We start from the raw sequence: 16,825 nt of genomic DNA, 5'->3' as shown, positions 1-16,825 counted from the left end.
AAATTGAAAATATTCTGATCTCTTTTGCATATTGATGATAATAATAAGAAAAGGGAAACAATGAAATAAAAAATAAAAATTACATTAAAAAGGAGGTAGGAGTTTCTTATCTGAGGTCTTAACTTAAGATATGATACGTTAAATTAGGATTTTTCACAAATTCATATTACAGAAGCAAATCTTATCTTGATTTGGGATTCCTATCCTATCTTACAAAATCGTATCTTATCTCTAGTTAGGAAATCCCATCAAGCTCGGCAATCCACTTTCAGTTCTGTTACCAAGCAACCAACACTGCGAGCTGCTGATGAGGTAAACAAAATATAAAAAACTAAACCGGCAAGCTTTTCATTTTAGTGCCGAGGAAATAGAAACTTGAATAATTTTGGTAGAAAAGGCAAAGCAGATACTATTTGGAAAGTTTTCACCCTCGCTCACTCACGAAGACAACGACAGGGATGGGCAAGAGTTGTGGATAATGTGTCTGCAGTGTCCGGCATTAACCGTACAGCTGAGGCTATGAAGAAAAAGTTGACCACCCTTGCAAGCGAAACAAAAAAGAAAGCGACCCTACAGGCAAGGGAGATGAAGAAAACGTAAGGGGGAACAAGCAAGCGCCAACGCAAACACAATGCTAAAACGTTACTTATAAGTGCTTTGTCATCAAATTGTAACCCATCTTCAGGGTCCTCCAAGAGTCTTTCTTCCATTAAACATCTCCGGTCTTCATTTTGAATGATTCATAAATGTAATGCCATTGTTGGACAGCGCAATTGTGAGCGGTTTTCTGTTCTTTTTAAATCATTTTGAAGTTAGGACAGCTGTGGGGTTGTCCTAAAGTTAAGACCGTTACAAAGATTATTTGTCAAGTTAAGACGCTTCTGTAATACCCCTTTCCTATCTGTAGTTAAAATAAGATTATGCACTTAGGAAGTGCTGTTCTGTAATGGCTTTTGTCCTAACTGAAATTACCATGGTTACCAAACAGATAGGATAAGATTTTCAAGTTACGATCTTTCTGTAATACGCCCCCAGAAGGACATCTACCCGTATACATGTGCATAAAAATAAATGTAAGTAGTTACATAACTAAATAATAATGGCACAGGTTGATACAAATAACTTATATAGTTCAATAGTGAGAATTAGAAAAAGTCATATATACAAAGGGTAAACAATGTAGGGAGGACATAAAGAAATAAGAAGGATTCTATTCAATATGATGTTATCTAGTCACCATCAACCAAGTTTACAATCTTAATTAGATCCAGGTTAGAAATAAAGGATACAAACGGTTTCCAAATATTCTCAAAAGATGAGAGTTTTCCTTTTGAGGTATACAGTATGTTATCTTTTCCATAGCTAAACAGAAAGACATAATATTGATCCACTGTGTGATAGACGGCATTTCAGAATCAGAATCAGAAAGAGATTTATTGCCAAGTATGTTTGCACATACAAGGAATTTGTTTTGGTGACAGGAGCATCCAGAACACAGAAACAGCAACAACAGTACACAGAGACCATAACACAATAGAATACAGTACACAATGATTTAAATAAGGGCCTATGGGTATAAAAAATTAAGAAATACAATACAATAAACCTAAGATAAAGATATAGAGAGTGTAAAGCTATGTATGTATGTAAATATGTACAAGTAAAAAATAAGAATAGACTATTGTAGTACAAGGTATGTGCTATATACAGCAGAATGAATGAAATATAATTTAAAGAAAAAGTTGTATAAAAATAGATAGTGTATTATCTGGAGGATATAATTAATATTTCACTTAATTATTATTGCAGAGTTATTAATTGCACGGTGTGTAAAAACATTTAACTGTTCAAGAGGTAGATGGCCTGAGGGAAGAACGTCTCGGTTACGGTTGTAACCTCGGTTCCCTGATGGAGGGAACGAGACGTTGTGTCGAACCGACAGATGGGGTTCGTCCCTGAGAACCAATCGCTTCCGACTTCTTAGAAAAGGCCAATGAAAATTGGTGAATGAAATTGCATGCCGGACTCCGCCCCCGGATATCCGGGTATAAAAGGGAGACGGCGTGCCTCATCCATTCACCTTAGTTCTGAGGAACCTGAGACCTCTCACGACTGCTGCAGTGGACAGCACGTGTTGTGGCAAGGAGGACACAACGTCTCATTCCCTCCATCAGGGAACCGAGGTTACAACCGTAACCGCGACGGTGACTGGCCTGGGCGTGTCAGCCGTGAGCGCTACCGCAAAATTGTAACCTACCAGTGGGTAGGTAGGGGGTCCCAGAGCTTTCTTGAAAGGTGGGAAGGCCCCTGCCTTCGGCCTCATAGGTGGTGGCCTTGTTTCTCTAACAGCGAGAAGCCGCCCGGTACCGTAAGGCCACTGGGTAAGCGCTACTTCCTCAAGTGGGGGATGCGCTACAGAGACCACTTCCTACCAGAGGGAGGAGTCTAGTGGAGATACCCACATGGTCTCACCGATAGGGGAGAGCTCATGGGAAGAAGTGCGGACTGAAGGAGTTAACCGCGAGGTGGAGGTCCACCTAAGGAGGTCATGGGTTACCAAGGTGGGAACCAGTATGAGGATACATCAGACGGAACCGCCCTGCTGGGGGGTTGCAACGTCTGGTAGCACTAGGTCCGGTTAGAGCTATGTTGCGAATAACTCCGGATATACCCGGCCTAAGGGGCAGGGCTGCTCTGCCCAGCCCGCCCGCAGGAGGTGCTTGCTAGTGATGGATGGAGTGCCTGTTCTTCAACCAGTGGGGGAAGAAGGGAGGCTAGTAGTACGCTGAACCCCTTAGGAGAAAGGGGGGAAGGTACTGTCATAGGCGTACACCCTACCGGCCGCCAGTCTTGCCTGATGCCTGCAAGACTCGAGCCGATACCGGTTTTACGCGGAGGCTGTAGGACCTCGCGAAGGTGATGAGTGTAGCCCAACCCGCAGCTCTGCAGATGTCTGCCAGAGAGGCGCCTCGAGCCAGTGCCCACGAGGAGGCTGTACTCCGTGTGGAGAGAGCTCTCACCCAGTGGGCGTAGGCGATCTTAGGACAGGGACGCCATAGTGACGGCGTCCATGATCCAGTGCACCAATCTCTGTTTGAGACAGCCCTCCCTGCTGATCTCCAAAACAGACAAAGAGCTGCTCAGAGCTTCTGCGGCTCTGCGTGCGGTCCAAGCAGAGGCGCAATGCGTGTACTGGACACAACACGGATGGGGTTGGGTCTTCCTCCCTGGTGGGGAGCGCCTGTAAGTTCACCACCTGGTGTCTCGGGGGAGTGGTGGGAACTTTGGGCACGTAGCCGGGACGGGGTCTCAGGATAGCGTGAGAATCACCAGGCCCAAGTTCCAGGCAATCTGTGGACACGGAGAATGCTTGTAGGTCTGCTACCCTCTTGAGCGTCCTCCCGAGAGCCGTCTTCATTGTGAAGTGAGAAAGAGCGGCATCTCCGAGGGGCTCCAGGACCGCATCAAGGTCGTAAGAGGGTACGGAGCGTGGGTGAGGTGGTAGCCTTCCCGCGCCCCTTAGGAACCAAATGATCAGGTTGTGCTGTCCTAGAGACTACCAGCAACTGGGTCGTGATGAGCGGCAACAGCGGCTACATACACGTTCAGTGTGGAAGGTGAGAGATTATTCTCGAGTCTCCGGGAGGACCGCAACCACTTGATCAAGCAACTCTGCGGGTCTTCTCTCTGAGAAGAGCACCAGGATGAGAAGAGGCACCACTATAGGCGTATAGTCGCCTAGTGGCCAGGGCCCTAGCCTGAGTAGTGGTCTTAACCGCCGCAGGGGTTAGGCCACTCAGGATCTCCTCTTTCCGTCCAGGGGCCAGACATGGAGGTTCCAGAGGTCTAGCCCGTGATGCCATAACGTGCCCTTCCCCTGGGAAAGCAGGTCCTTCGTCACGGGAATCGGCCAGGGGGGAGCTGTCGTCAAGGGCATTAGCTCCGAGAACCAAGTCCGGTTGGGCCAGTATGGCGCAATTAGTACACTTGATGCTCCTCTTCCCTGACCTTGCACAGGGTCTGTGCAATGAGGCTCACTGGGGGAAAGATGTACTTCCGCTTGTCCCACGGCCAGCTGTGCGCTAGAGCATCCGTGCCGAGGCAGGGAGTACCTTAGCGGGCAATGGGTGGTGTCCAGGGAGGTGAATGGGTCTACCTGAGCCCGCCCGGACTGTACCCAATGAGATGGCTGCGCGGGGGTGGAGTCGCCACTCTCCGCGAGGCGTCAACTGACGAGAGAGCACATCGGCTGTCTGGTTCAGGTCGCCTGGGATATGTGTGGCTCGCAGGGATCTGCTCACCTGCGGACTCCACATGAGGAGGCGTCGGGCGAGTCGTGTTAGCTGCCGTAAGCGAACGCCACCCTGGCGGTTAAATACGCTATGGCAGTTGTGCTGTCCGACCGGACCAGCACGTGCTTGTTCTGCAGGAGAGGTTGTAACCCCTTCAGTGCGGGTAGCACATCCAACAACTCTAGGCAATTTGATATGCCTGCGCAGGCGGTGGCCCGTCCATCGCCCCGACACTGCGTGCCCGTTGCACACGGCACCCCAACCCTGCAGGGAGGCATCTGTCAACCCTGACGCGTCTCGACCTGCCCGAGAGGGACCCCCGTCCGTAGAAAGGTCATTGAAGACCAAGGGGTTAGGGTGCGTCGGCAGAAAAGCGTAATCACCATCCGCCTGCTGCCGGTGTGCCACGCTCTCCAGGGAACTCGACTCTGTAGCCAGTGTTGGAGCGGTCTCATGTGCATCAACCTGAGGGGTATCACTACCGTCAAGGATGCCATGTGCCCAGGAGCCTCTTCCCGGTGACTGCTTGAAATATTCCAGGCAGTTCAACACTGACTGAGCGCAGTCGCGCTGTAATGGAGACAGAGTTGAGTTCCATACCAAAAAAGAGGATGCTCTGCACAGAGGAGAGCTTGCTCTTTTTCGGTTGACCTGTGGTCCCAATCGATCTAGGTGCCGAAGCACTAGGTCCATGTGTGTACATAACAGATCTCACGAGTGTGTCAAATGAGCCAGTCGTCGAGATAGTTTAGTACCCGCACACCTCTCTCCCTGAGGGGAGTGAGGGCGGCTTCCACGATCTTCGTGAAGACTCGTGGGGATAGGGACAGACCAAAGGGGAGGACTCTGTACTAATATGCCTGACCCTCGAAAGCGAACCGTAGGAACGGGCAATGACGAGGGAGAATTGAGACATGAGAGTAAGCGTCCTTCAGGTCGATTGCCATGAATCCATCTTGACATCTGATAGATGCCAGGATGCGCTTCTGCTTGTGCATCCTGAACGGCAGCTTGAGTAGGTGCCTGTTCAGGGTACGCAGATCTAGCGACCCCCGCTCTTTTGGGGACGATGAAGTACGGGCTGTAAAACCCGTTGAACATCTCGGCTAGAGGGACGAGCACGATCGCTTCCTCACTAGAGGGGTTGCGCCCTCGGCCCGAAGCACGGGGCATCCTTGCCTCTGCTGAGGTTAAGAGGATGCCCCGAAACTTGGGCGGGCGTCCGGGGAGTTGGATCGCGTAGCCGAGACGGACCGTATCCCGTAGTCACCGTGACGGTTTGGGAAGCTCTTGTCAGGCTCCCAGGGACTGACAGGGAGGCTAGGGGTACGTTCTGCATCATCGACCTCCCGGGGGTGGTTCGATGGCTGGCAGTACGGATCCCTCGCCGTGGGGGGGACCCCCGGAGAGAAGATCGGCTCTGCAGTTTTACCTGCCTGGCGATGATGTAGCACAACGCACCATCGAATGAGAGTGCTTAGGCTGATGATTATCCTCGACATTGGGTCTTGCCGCAACGTCGAGTTGACGAACACCGTCGTGTAGAGGGTGAGATAAAAGGGCTGTGATAATACCCAGACGATGATGTGGCACAAAGCTCCGTCGATTGAGAGTGCTTAGGCTGCTGATTATCCTCAACATTGGGTCTCGCCGTGACGCAACGTCGAGTTGCCAAACACCGTCGTGTAGAGGGTGAGAGCGGCTGTGATAAACGCCCAGAGAGGGAGAAAACTTTTAGAAATGGGCTGTTGGGACGGGGCAGGAACCGTCCCGGATCGACCACCAGCAAAGGAATGGCTGGGATCGGGCACGAAGGTATTCTCGATCTCCCTGGGGTCTTCCCATGAGGGCCGCATTGGCTTTCGCCGCGGCTGCTGACGGGGTGGTGGTCTCCTCTTCGATGTCTCGAAGAGGACCAGGGCTGCTGGGAAGCAGATGGTGCACAGGATCTCGGCGGCCAGGGGGCGGTCGAGTCGTGGCTGGGGAGCACATACTTGATATCCTCTGTCTGCTCCCTAACTGTCGAACTAGACAGTATCACCAAACTGCCCCCCTTGCGAGATGGGTGCATCGAGAAAGCGGACTTTCTCAGTGTTACTCACCTGTGCAAGGTTCAGCCAGAGGTGTCTCTCCTGGACCACAAGTGTGGACATCGCCTGACCCAGGGCCCGCGCGATCACCTTGGTCGCCCGAGAGCGAGGTCGGTGAAGCCGCGTAGTTCCTGCATAAGCGCTGGGTCGGTCTTACCCTCGTGGAGCTCTCTCCGTGCATTGGCCTGCAGGAAGGCCATAGCGTGGAGAGAGGGGACAGTTTGGCCCACAGCAGAGTAAGCTCTCGACACCTCAGATGCCGAAAAGCCTACGTGCTTTGGACGGGAGTCTAGGTCGAGCCCCTGGGGGACATCGACGTATCCTCTAGCTGCCCCACCATCGAGGGAAGAAAGGGTGATTGAACTAGTTGACGTGTATGCGCCGAAGGGGGCGTTCCAGGTCGTACTAGGTTCCTCATGCACTTCTGGGGGAACACGGCACTGAGGGCGAGTGCGGCTTGGAGCCGCTCTCAAGCCCGATGTACTGTGTATCCAGCCGCGAGCGTTGGGAGAGGCAGTGCGGTGCACTGCAACCCAAAGCCGGCGGCCCGGGAAAGCATGGCTGACATTTCGACGTCCGCTTCTTCCTGATCTCGACCCCCCGAGGGAGGGAGCTTCAAGGAATCGTCGGAGTCTGATGCCAGTAAGTCACCCTCCGATGCTGCAACAGACACCTCATCATCACGTACCGTGTCCGATACGTAATTGAGGAATAAGACGGCGGACCGTCTTATGGGGAACGGTCAGACGAGCAAAGCGAGGTGCGAACGGTCCGCGAGCCAGTGGCTGACGGATTAGCGCTCACAGTAATCCTCATATCACCCTCGCTGCTCGCCGTAGCGGGCGGCAGGGCCGTAGTCCTGCCATCACGGAACGGGAAGCAGACAAGGTGGTGACTGAGTCCCGTGGGAACACATCCACCCTTGACGCAACGTCTGAATCTTCAGCCGCCCGCAGTGCAGGCAGGACGTATCCACAATATCTGCCCCAGCGTACTGGAAGCAGATATCGTGTCCGTCCCCCTCCTCGATGAGTGTGTTGCACCCAAGATAACAGCGGGACATGCCACGCTGGAGAAATTTGCTCTTTTAGAGAAAAAACTCGAACACTTCTGGAACCGCCGAGACGCCCAGGGGAAGTCGCTGCAGGAAGGGACAGTCCGCTGCACCACGTCGTAGATCCGGCAGTCTTGTAGCGAAGTCTGTTGATCACGAGCGAAGGCTCCGAAGAACAAAAGGTGAATGAATGAGGCATGCCGTCTCCCTTTTATACCCGGATTTCCGGGGGCGGAGTTCAGCATGCAAATTTCATTCGCCAATTTTCATTGGCCTTTTCTAGAGAAGTCGGAAGCGATTCGTTCTCAAGGACGAACCCCATCTGTCGGTTCGACACAACGTCGAGAGACCGACAGAAAGGGAACTGAATTTCTACTCTTTTCCAATACAAAGCAATTAATCGCTTTGCCTGAAGTATACCTATATATGTCAATCAATTTACCAGTGCTTCTACGGTGTACAATATAGTCTGAAATAATTCCAAAAATAAAAATTTCTGGTTCCATTGGGAGATTTACAGAAATCGCTTGATAAATTAGTACCACCACCTCCTTCCAGAATTCTTGTACCTTAGGACAACTCCACATACAATGCAGAAGAGTACCTTTATCGACTGAACATTTAGTGCATGTGTCTGGAATATTCAGATGTATTTTGTTCAGCTTAACTGGCGTAATATATGTTCTCATAATCCAATTGTTCTGTATCAGTAAAATTAACAGATTTACTAACAGATATACCGATCTCTGTGTAAAAATAAAATTATGATGCTGGAATAGTTCTCATGTCATTTTTACCCCCTCTAATTTGGCTCCAAATTTAGAGTGAAACTTTTCATTTTAACTCCCTCTACAAATTAATTGATTACTTAATAACCATTCATCAGTGGCATTTAATGTTTTGGCTTTCATCACTACTGATGTTGGTCTTGCATCTGTAAGAATAGAAAAAAAATCTAAAATTCGAGCCAGGGACCTCTGGTTGAGTTGATACGGAATGACCCACCTTCATTTTATGAAGCGAGAAGAATATTTTTGTGCACAATAAAACAAAAACAACAAATTTGTTCAACAATTTCCTGACTTCTGCGCCAGTCTCCAATCCAAACATTTCAACTAATGTTGAGGTGTCATGGCTCTGCTTCATTTAGTCATGTTTTTCTTGGTCCTGTAGCAGAGTCATGACAAAGCCTTTGGTTATGTGTGGAGAGAAACATATTATTGTCCTTTTGACAATAATATACGTTCTCTCCAGTGTCTCGTCTCTGTTCCCGCCATCTCGTTTCCTCGTTATCTTTCCCTGAGTGTTTAATTACCCACACCTGCCCCGTGTCGTTATCCTTTGTCCGTCTTCCCTATATAATACCCTCATGTTTCATTGTCCTGTGTCGGTCATTGCGTGTGCTATCTTCAGTTGTCTTGTTCTCGTCCAGCATTAGCGTTATTGCCTGTTCCTGCTGTGTCATCGTCTTAGTAAGTGTTTAGTTTAGTTTAGTTTAGTTTAGTTTAGTTTAGTTTAGTTTAGTTTAGTTTAGTTTGTCAAGTGTTTATTCAGTCTAGTGTTTAGTCAGTCTTCGTTCTGTGCTTGTTTATTATTTTCTTGTTGCTGTTTTACCCCATCGCGGGTCCTTGTTTTGTGTTTGTTAAAATAAAGTCTTTTGAGTTAACCCCTTAATCACTGCCTGCCTGCATTTGGGTTCTCCTGCCACACATCTTGACCTGAGGAACATAATTATCTTATTTATCATAATTTATCTTGGACTTTCAGAGATTTAATTCTAAAGTTGTGGAAAAGGCCCATAAACTAGTGATATTTGACTAAATTGGCCCCTAACAGAAAGGTTTGTGATAGAAGTCCAATGGTGTAACCATTGTTACACTATTTGACATTTCAATTTAAAATAACATTTGACAGGCATGAATGGACACATTCGCCAAAGAGAATGTATGCAAGTAATTTACAAATTTATTTGGAAATTTTAACCCTTTTAAATGTAATTAAACCACAGTGACACAAAAATTGAGCGTCATGCCATTGACCCATATGCTAACCTAAAGTTTATTTCCATTCATTCATATGGGACATTTCCACCTTTGGAAATTCTTGGAATTTTGCAACCCGAGTCTTGTCTGTATTATATGAAATGGAAAGCACAATGAAGTCTTGTGTGTTTGTTCACCGGTCACATTTGCAGGGGGCTCTGCGGTCGTCATCGTCCTCCTTGTGGCTGCCATCTGTGTCATCGACCGCGGCCGCATCAGTTTGCACTCTGCTTCAGAATCAGATTGAAACGGCACCTCTCTACATGAACCCAGACACCCTTGCTCAGCTGCGGCTCAATGCATCTGTCGCCGCCCTGCTGGTGTTCCGTCTCCCTTACAGCGGCGGGTAAACTTGTTATATTGGCTACATTCATGATGGAATACTAGCCAACAGTGTACAGCCCAATATTTTAAACAGTAGCGTATTAAAGCTTGCTGCACCAATGCACAACAGTAGCATGCTACATCGCTGTTCTGCACGGTTGGCCTACTGTACCTGTCAACCCACCTACATTTTTTACAGACAAAGCATCAACACATTGCAATCCATTGAAATCATACTTTCAGCATGTTATGTCAATTTCAGCTCATTCCAAATATATCATGAAATCTGGGAAAGGCAGTATTTAAGAGCATGCTCACTGTCATAAAGTCAAAAAAAGAAATCCAAAGTCTTTAAAGCTGTTTTCTTTCTGCAGGGCTGATGTGATGATGTCTGCTAAAGAGATTCTCATTGGCAATGGTGCGTATCCAATTCACACTGCAGTTGTTTATTGTCAACCTGAAGCATGGATCAACAGTGGATGGTGTGATGTTGTTTCTTGTAGATGAAGTGATTGGTCAGGTGATCAGCATCATGAAGACTCAGTCTGTGCCGTACACCGCTGTGTTCACAGCGCTTCAGCCATCAAGGGTGAGACGTCTCCACAGAGTTGTGTGCACTTACACATCAACAATCAAACTTTCCAATTTGAGTGTCAGGCCTGTGGCCTGTATCACAAAAATCAGAAGGCAGTGAACAATAGTAAATTACAAGGGAAAGGTAACTGACAAACCAAATGATTACAACGTTGATAAGAAATGACACATTAGTTGAATTGTAGAACTGACAACCCCAAACAAAACAGTACTGTGCAGTTTCACGTTTTTCTATCACTCTCACAAAAATCCACAGTGACTCGCTTTAAACATTGATGATGAATAATTCAGTTCTGTGTGAAGGCAGTATAACACAACATAAAAAGGGTGTGTAATGCCAGTAGAATGTGAAGATGTGATAAATGCTTGTGTCAGGTGGTGGAGGAGGTGTCACTGGCTGTGCAGTCTGTCGGGAGTCGATCTCTCCTGCAGTCTCGGCGTGGAGAACCTCCTGCTCCGTACCCACCCGTAGAGTTTAAGGAGAAGGGCTCTTCGTGCATTCTCTTGTGGGCGGAGAAACTGGTCGTGAGCCAGTATCGTTCCGGAAAATGGGAAAGATACGATCTTGCCTCCAAAACCTTTGGTGAAGGTGTGACGCCCAACCTGGATGGATCATCTTGCAACGACACTCACTCACGGTAAATAGTGGCCATCTCTGCAAAATTGCTTTTCAGTATATTCAAGTTCAATGGCTCATATCTTGCAATTTCAGTAAGTCACTGAGTTTCCTATATGAAAAAAAACGTTCTTAAACTTATACGAACCCTGATTGAGTGTATCTGGCACAGTAATTCTTGGCCCATGTTTAGCACGAGAATCCATAATTTCATACTAACGACTGCACATCTCAGGAGGTGCTCGAGTTTGTTGAACTTTTAAGCATTGTGAATGTGAAACATTTTTCATAATGGTCCATATTCTAAACTGTATAGATTGATGTTGGGATTGGAATAAATCCACAGAAATTCTTCTTCTGGTTGTTTACTCTTTAGGTCTCTGTTTATTTTGCAAATATAGCATGTCATTATGATGATAATATAATAATTTGATAAATTAAATATTGATACGATTAATAATAATAATAAATACTTATGAAGTAACTGGCTTCTTGGGTAGTCTTTTCATTGCTTACTTATAACTTTTACTCAAGTAATTTTCAATATTATGACTTCTACTTGAGGAATTATTTCTGTACCCACTTGTACTTTTACTTGAGTAAAACCCACCTCTGGTTCGTTGTCAAATGTCATAGAACCTACAGTATGCTTCAATGTATTAATGACTATTAAATAACAGATTGCTTGTGCCTGTGGATTTGAATTCTATGAACTTTCATATTGTATATGAAAGTGTTGCTTATCTTTTTACATCCGAGCAGAGAGAGGTACAGTTAAGTCAATGAGCTTGATGTGCTTGAGTGAAAGTCTATGAATAGACTGCCACTTAGCGGTGAACATTAGCAAACACACATTACAAAAATACCGCCGCGGGAACGATGACAACAGAAGGAATATTTTGGTTGAGTACTATCTGTATGTAATATTTTTGTTTCTTTCTTCAGATGAAATCCCAAATTGTAGCCAAATTGAAGATTTTTCTTTAATTTGGTTGCTTTGGCACGGAATGACCCAATAGCGGTCAAAAAGTCTGTTCGCTATTATTCTCCACAATGCTCTTTTCCAATGCAGGTCTGCGGCCTGCTAGGGGATCATCTGTAACATAAAAAAAACCTTTTAAAGCCCTCCAACAGTTGTGTATTTCACGTTTGTCTTTTGCTTTCTAATAACAGGCTGGTTCTGAACTATGAGGATGTCCTGAGTTTCCGTTCCTTCAGGCTCATGTAAGTGTCTCATTCACATGTCTCTGCCTCTCTCTATGAGAGCTGCTTGATCTGAGATGCTTTTACTCCAAATCTCCTCAGTTTAGTCATGAACCAACGTCACTACAAGGTTTCTGCTCGCCGCTGGTTCGCCATGGAGCTTCTTCAGCTGGAGTATGATGGGAAAAAAGCCTCATTCAACGGCAGCCATGACATATACGCTCCTGCCGAGTACTCGTACCGCTGCGCGTCTGTCAGCAGTTCACACTCCCCTCAGCTGTTTCCACACTCGGCCAAAGACAACGCCAACGAGTGGCAGATTTCATTCCATGACTTACAGGTACTGTACCTCTGTCCATGGTATGAAACCATGGAAAGAACCATGAATGATCGTTAAAAACTAAATTTTTACGTAATGTGAAGAACATTATAACCTTTATATCTTTTGTATTTTCTGAGTTAGGCCATGTCAAACATTGAAGCCAATGTTTAGGTATGGTTTAGGTATCTTTTTGCAAAATAATAACGCCTATAATAAGATCATCATATTCATGAATCATAAGATTCATCATAGTAATAAAAAATTTGAAATCCATCGTAATCTGTCATTTACAGCAAAAAACACACATAAGGGAATTTTGCTCATTTTTATGGCTATGATGACTTTGATGCTCTCCTAATGTCATAATTAGACTTTTGCTGGGATACAGACAGGGTCGCAGTTCTAAAGAAATAAGTGGTAAGTGCAGTCTATAAAATGAAAAAAGAAAGATTATGGAAGCCTCATGAAATCAAAATGTGCCCTATTTACTTAGTTAGTTTTGTGCAAGATTCTGAAGTGAGTAGTGTTGTTTTCCTAATATAATGACGTGCTTCTGAATAAAGTCATGTGAGCAGGACAAACTATGAAGCAAATATCATAGTCTGTTTTTTACAGTCGTGGTTAGAGAAAAAATCTATTGCATACATTTTTGTATCTAAAACTAGACCAGAATGTTATCAATTATTTAATTTTATAATTATTGAACATTTAAGTACCAGTGTGTTAAAATTCTTAACTGAGCCTCCCACCAGCAAACACAAGTTAGTTATTGTGCTCTTCATCTTCTGTTAATGCAGAGGAGCAGTGCTCAATGAAATCAGAAAGCATGGACGTGATGTGAGTAAATCACCTCATCCAGCTGTCATTATGGAGCGAAATTTGTGCCAAAACTAATCAAATAAATCCAGCGTTTTGCAAACTCAACCTTCTTTGCAAAGGAAACTGAACTCTAAAACAAAAAGAAAGCGCTTTGCAAATACATAATGCAATTCAAGAGAAAATGCAAAGGTGTAACATACAAATGTACTGTTTAAGATTCTCTGGGCTTGATTTTCTCACAAATGCAAATGCAACTTCCTCCTCAAAAACAGCAGTTGCTATTGGAAATGTTATATTTGTTTCCCGGTAGAAGCCATGAACATTACCTTTCGTGCCACCCTTGCAAGTGCCAGCAACTGAATTAGTTTCATTCATTTATTCTTACGAAATGTATTGAAACCATTAATAATAATCAGTAGCTGCTGTTCATAATAAACAATAAATGATGTAGTAAGACATTGGTTTTAACATACAAACAACATACACCATACCTGCATACATTGACAATCTTGTCCCCCTTACACCCCGTCTCGTTCTCTATGCCCTGCTGTTTCATCTACTCATCAGTCATTCTTTAAATTACAGACTAGCCCTACGTATCTGGAATGCTCTGTGTCACCATCACTGGATAGTTTAAAGACTTAAAGTCCCAGTGAAATTAAAAATATTATAGTAAATAGCTTATCAATGTGGGTCATTTTCTTTTTAAAATTCATGTACCCTCATAATCTTCAGTTAAAATCTGAAAATGCACTTCCGCCCTAAAATGACTATCCATCTCAAATGACGTAAATTAGACGGCTTGGGCGGAGCATCCGTTTACTCCTCCCCTTCAACTGTCAGTCGGTTGTTGCTAGAAGGGATACAGCTATGGCCGGAAGTGGTGCAAAATCTCGCCATATACTGTAATTACAATAAATTACATTAGCTAACGCCTACACCTACCCTAAATTTACAATAATAAACCTTACAATAATAAAAAATATTAATCAACTGTTTTCAGCGTGACCGCATTACATATCCTAAATATCATTTTATTTACTTTATGAAACCTTTATGAAACCTTGCATATGGAATAACCGTTTTATAAAAGTAATAAGCCCCGTGAAGCAGTGGGTTACAGTACATTTTATAACAGCTAGCTGTTATAAAATGCACTGTAACCCACTGCTTCACACAGCTTATTGCTTTAGTATGGTACACTGACCGTAGAGAGTTTTCTAGGCTATAAAAGGATGTGCCTTGATGCACATAAATCTTCATGTCTTTATTGTCTATATTGTTCCTTGCCATTAGCCTATTTATGTTCAAATTCATAAATGGCTGTTCTTTTTTGGCTATTTTAAGCTAACTGGAAATTTTTGCAATGAAATAAAGCAGCACAAAAAACAAACAGCGATGAAAATGTAAATTAAACAATAGCACCATCTGCTGTTTTGGAAGAAGTTGCATAGCTGCATTTGTGAGAAAATCAAGCCATGATATAATAAAAAGGTGAATCTTAAACACAGGACATTTACATGACACACTTTTGCATTTTCTATCGAATTGCATTATGTATTTGCAAAGCGCTTTCTGTTTGTTTTAGACTTGAGGTTCCAAAATATATTGTCAATGGAGAATCCTTATAAACCAGAATTGGTGTGTGTTAGGGCCTGGAAATATTTCATCAATATTATATTTATTTGTTTTTTTATTAATTACAGGCTAAAAACAGATTTGTGGGGAAAAATCACAGTTTTTTGCTAAAATTGTGCAACAATGGCTCATCTGTATCTACCTTCTAAAGAGATTTCAAAATATGACACAATACCTTTGAAATACAAAAAATCCTCAAATAACCGAGTTACATTGTTATAGAGCCTCATAGCACTTGATCTCTTGATTGATTGATTGATTTTTTAGAATCAGGATCTTTTGACTTACCTAGATTGCAGTGTTGTCATCAGTGTTGGGTAAGTTACTCTGAAAATGTAATTAATTACTAGCTACTAATTACATATTCAATAGTGTAATTAGATTACTGTACAAATTACTCTCTCCAAAAAATATTTAGTTACTTATTACTAATTACTTTCTATATCCTACATCAACAATCAATTGATTAGTTAAGTGATTGAAGGATAGACATGAAACGGCTTACTTAATTCATTCAAATAAATAATATTAAACTACATAACTCTCATAATACTCTTATTAACTGACCAAAGTATTGTGACCAAAGTAATGTGAGAATTATACATTAAAGCATGGAAAGTTAGACTTTGAATTTTGATGTCAATTCCACTATTAATCCACATATTACACAAAGTATTTAGTTTAATTACATCAGAAGTAACTGTAATTACATTACAGAAAAATAAGAGTAATCCCTCACTTTACTGTTTCAATGGAAAGGTAATTAAATTACAGTAACTAGTTACACCCAACACTGGTTGTCATACAGTGTTCCATGATACGAAATCTCTGTCATGTTATGTAGATCCAGGGCTTTAACGTGGCCGGCAAGGATTTCTCCTATGCCAGCGACTGTGCTGCTTTCTTCACTCCTGGTATCTGGATGGGTCTTGTCACATCTCTTCTCATGATGCTTGTACTCACCTACGGCCTGCACATGATCATGCAGCTTCGCACGATGGATCGCTTTGATGACCCCAAGGGTCCGGCCATCTCTGTGCCGCAGACAGAATGAAGGATGCCATCAGTGTTTCGTGAATATTAGCCTCCTGTCATTATGTGTGATAATCATTCCGTGAGTGAATGGAATTTGGTTTCAAAAATACACTTTTTTCTCTTGTAAGCTTCGAACATCTTTGACCTGTTTCTTTTCCTTTTCTAAAGGGAATTTGTGGTAGTTGATGCATCATCCTTTGATATGTGCATTATATTCTGCACCCTTAGTTTGTCATTATAGGATTGAGAGTTATCAGAGATAGTCAGGGTAGTACACTTAAAATGGCATTCTCTTGTGATAGACATTTATTTGAATAGATGTTTTGATGAATGGTCACATTAGCAAATGTATACACTGTACACACTTTTCATCCATGTGCTTGCTACCTAATCATAAAAGAAGAGTGATACGATGGTTTGATGTTGTCCTTGTCCGTGGCTTGTAACTGTTAATATGAAAAGGCTTTATAGGTGTGTAATTTATTTGATGTAAAATTATTTATTTGCGGTGTGTATGGTCAGTATTTGTTTCAGTGTGTGGTCTGCTCTTGTTGTTCCTTGTGTTTCCCTATGCTTTATTGACCAAGAAGTGAAATTAAGACCTGCTGTGTATTAGCAATGTACTCCTGTACATAATCTCCTGTACGTTATTATTTACAACAATGAAAAGAGGAAAACACATATGCGATACTATAAGATTCATGTAGTAATATTTTGGAAATGTTGAAATGTGTCTGTTTAATAAAAACAAAAGATAAATATGAACATGTCTGTTCTTTTATTCTATTTCAATGCA

The 16,825-nt window shown here is 43.9% G+C and overlaps 1 protein-coding gene across 1 annotated transcript in view; it reads left to right on the top strand.

Moving 5' to 3' along the window:
* Positions 1-16,794, top strand: part of atp6ap1a (ATPase H+ transporting accessory protein 1a) — a 49,826-nt gene extending 33,032 nt beyond the window's left edge. The window contains exons 4-10 of the mRNA XM_057327263.1: positions 9,631-9,824; positions 10,177-10,220; positions 10,306-10,391; positions 10,772-11,034; positions 12,186-12,236; positions 12,318-12,555; positions 15,839-16,794. Of these exons, the coding sequence (XP_057183246.1) occupies positions 9,631-9,824; positions 10,177-10,220; positions 10,306-10,391; positions 10,772-11,034; positions 12,186-12,236; positions 12,318-12,555; positions 15,839-16,048 (1,086 nt within the window). The 3' untranslated portion in view covers positions 16,049-16,794. The remainder of the gene's footprint in view (positions 1-9,630; positions 9,825-10,176; positions 10,221-10,305; positions 10,392-10,771; positions 11,035-12,185; positions 12,237-12,317; positions 12,556-15,838) is intronic.
* The last annotated feature ends 31 nt before the right edge of the window (positions 16,795-16,825 follow it).

The sequence above is a fragment of the Triplophysa rosa genome, unplaced genomic scaffold (genome assembly GCF_024868665.1).
Source record: "Triplophysa rosa unplaced genomic scaffold, Trosa_1v2 scaffold1_ERROPOS16897594, whole genome shotgun sequence".
NCBI lineage: Eukaryota > Metazoa > Chordata > Actinopteri > Cypriniformes > Nemacheilidae > Triplophysa > Triplophysa rosa.
This window is presented reverse-complemented; position numbering and strand designations above follow the sequence as displayed.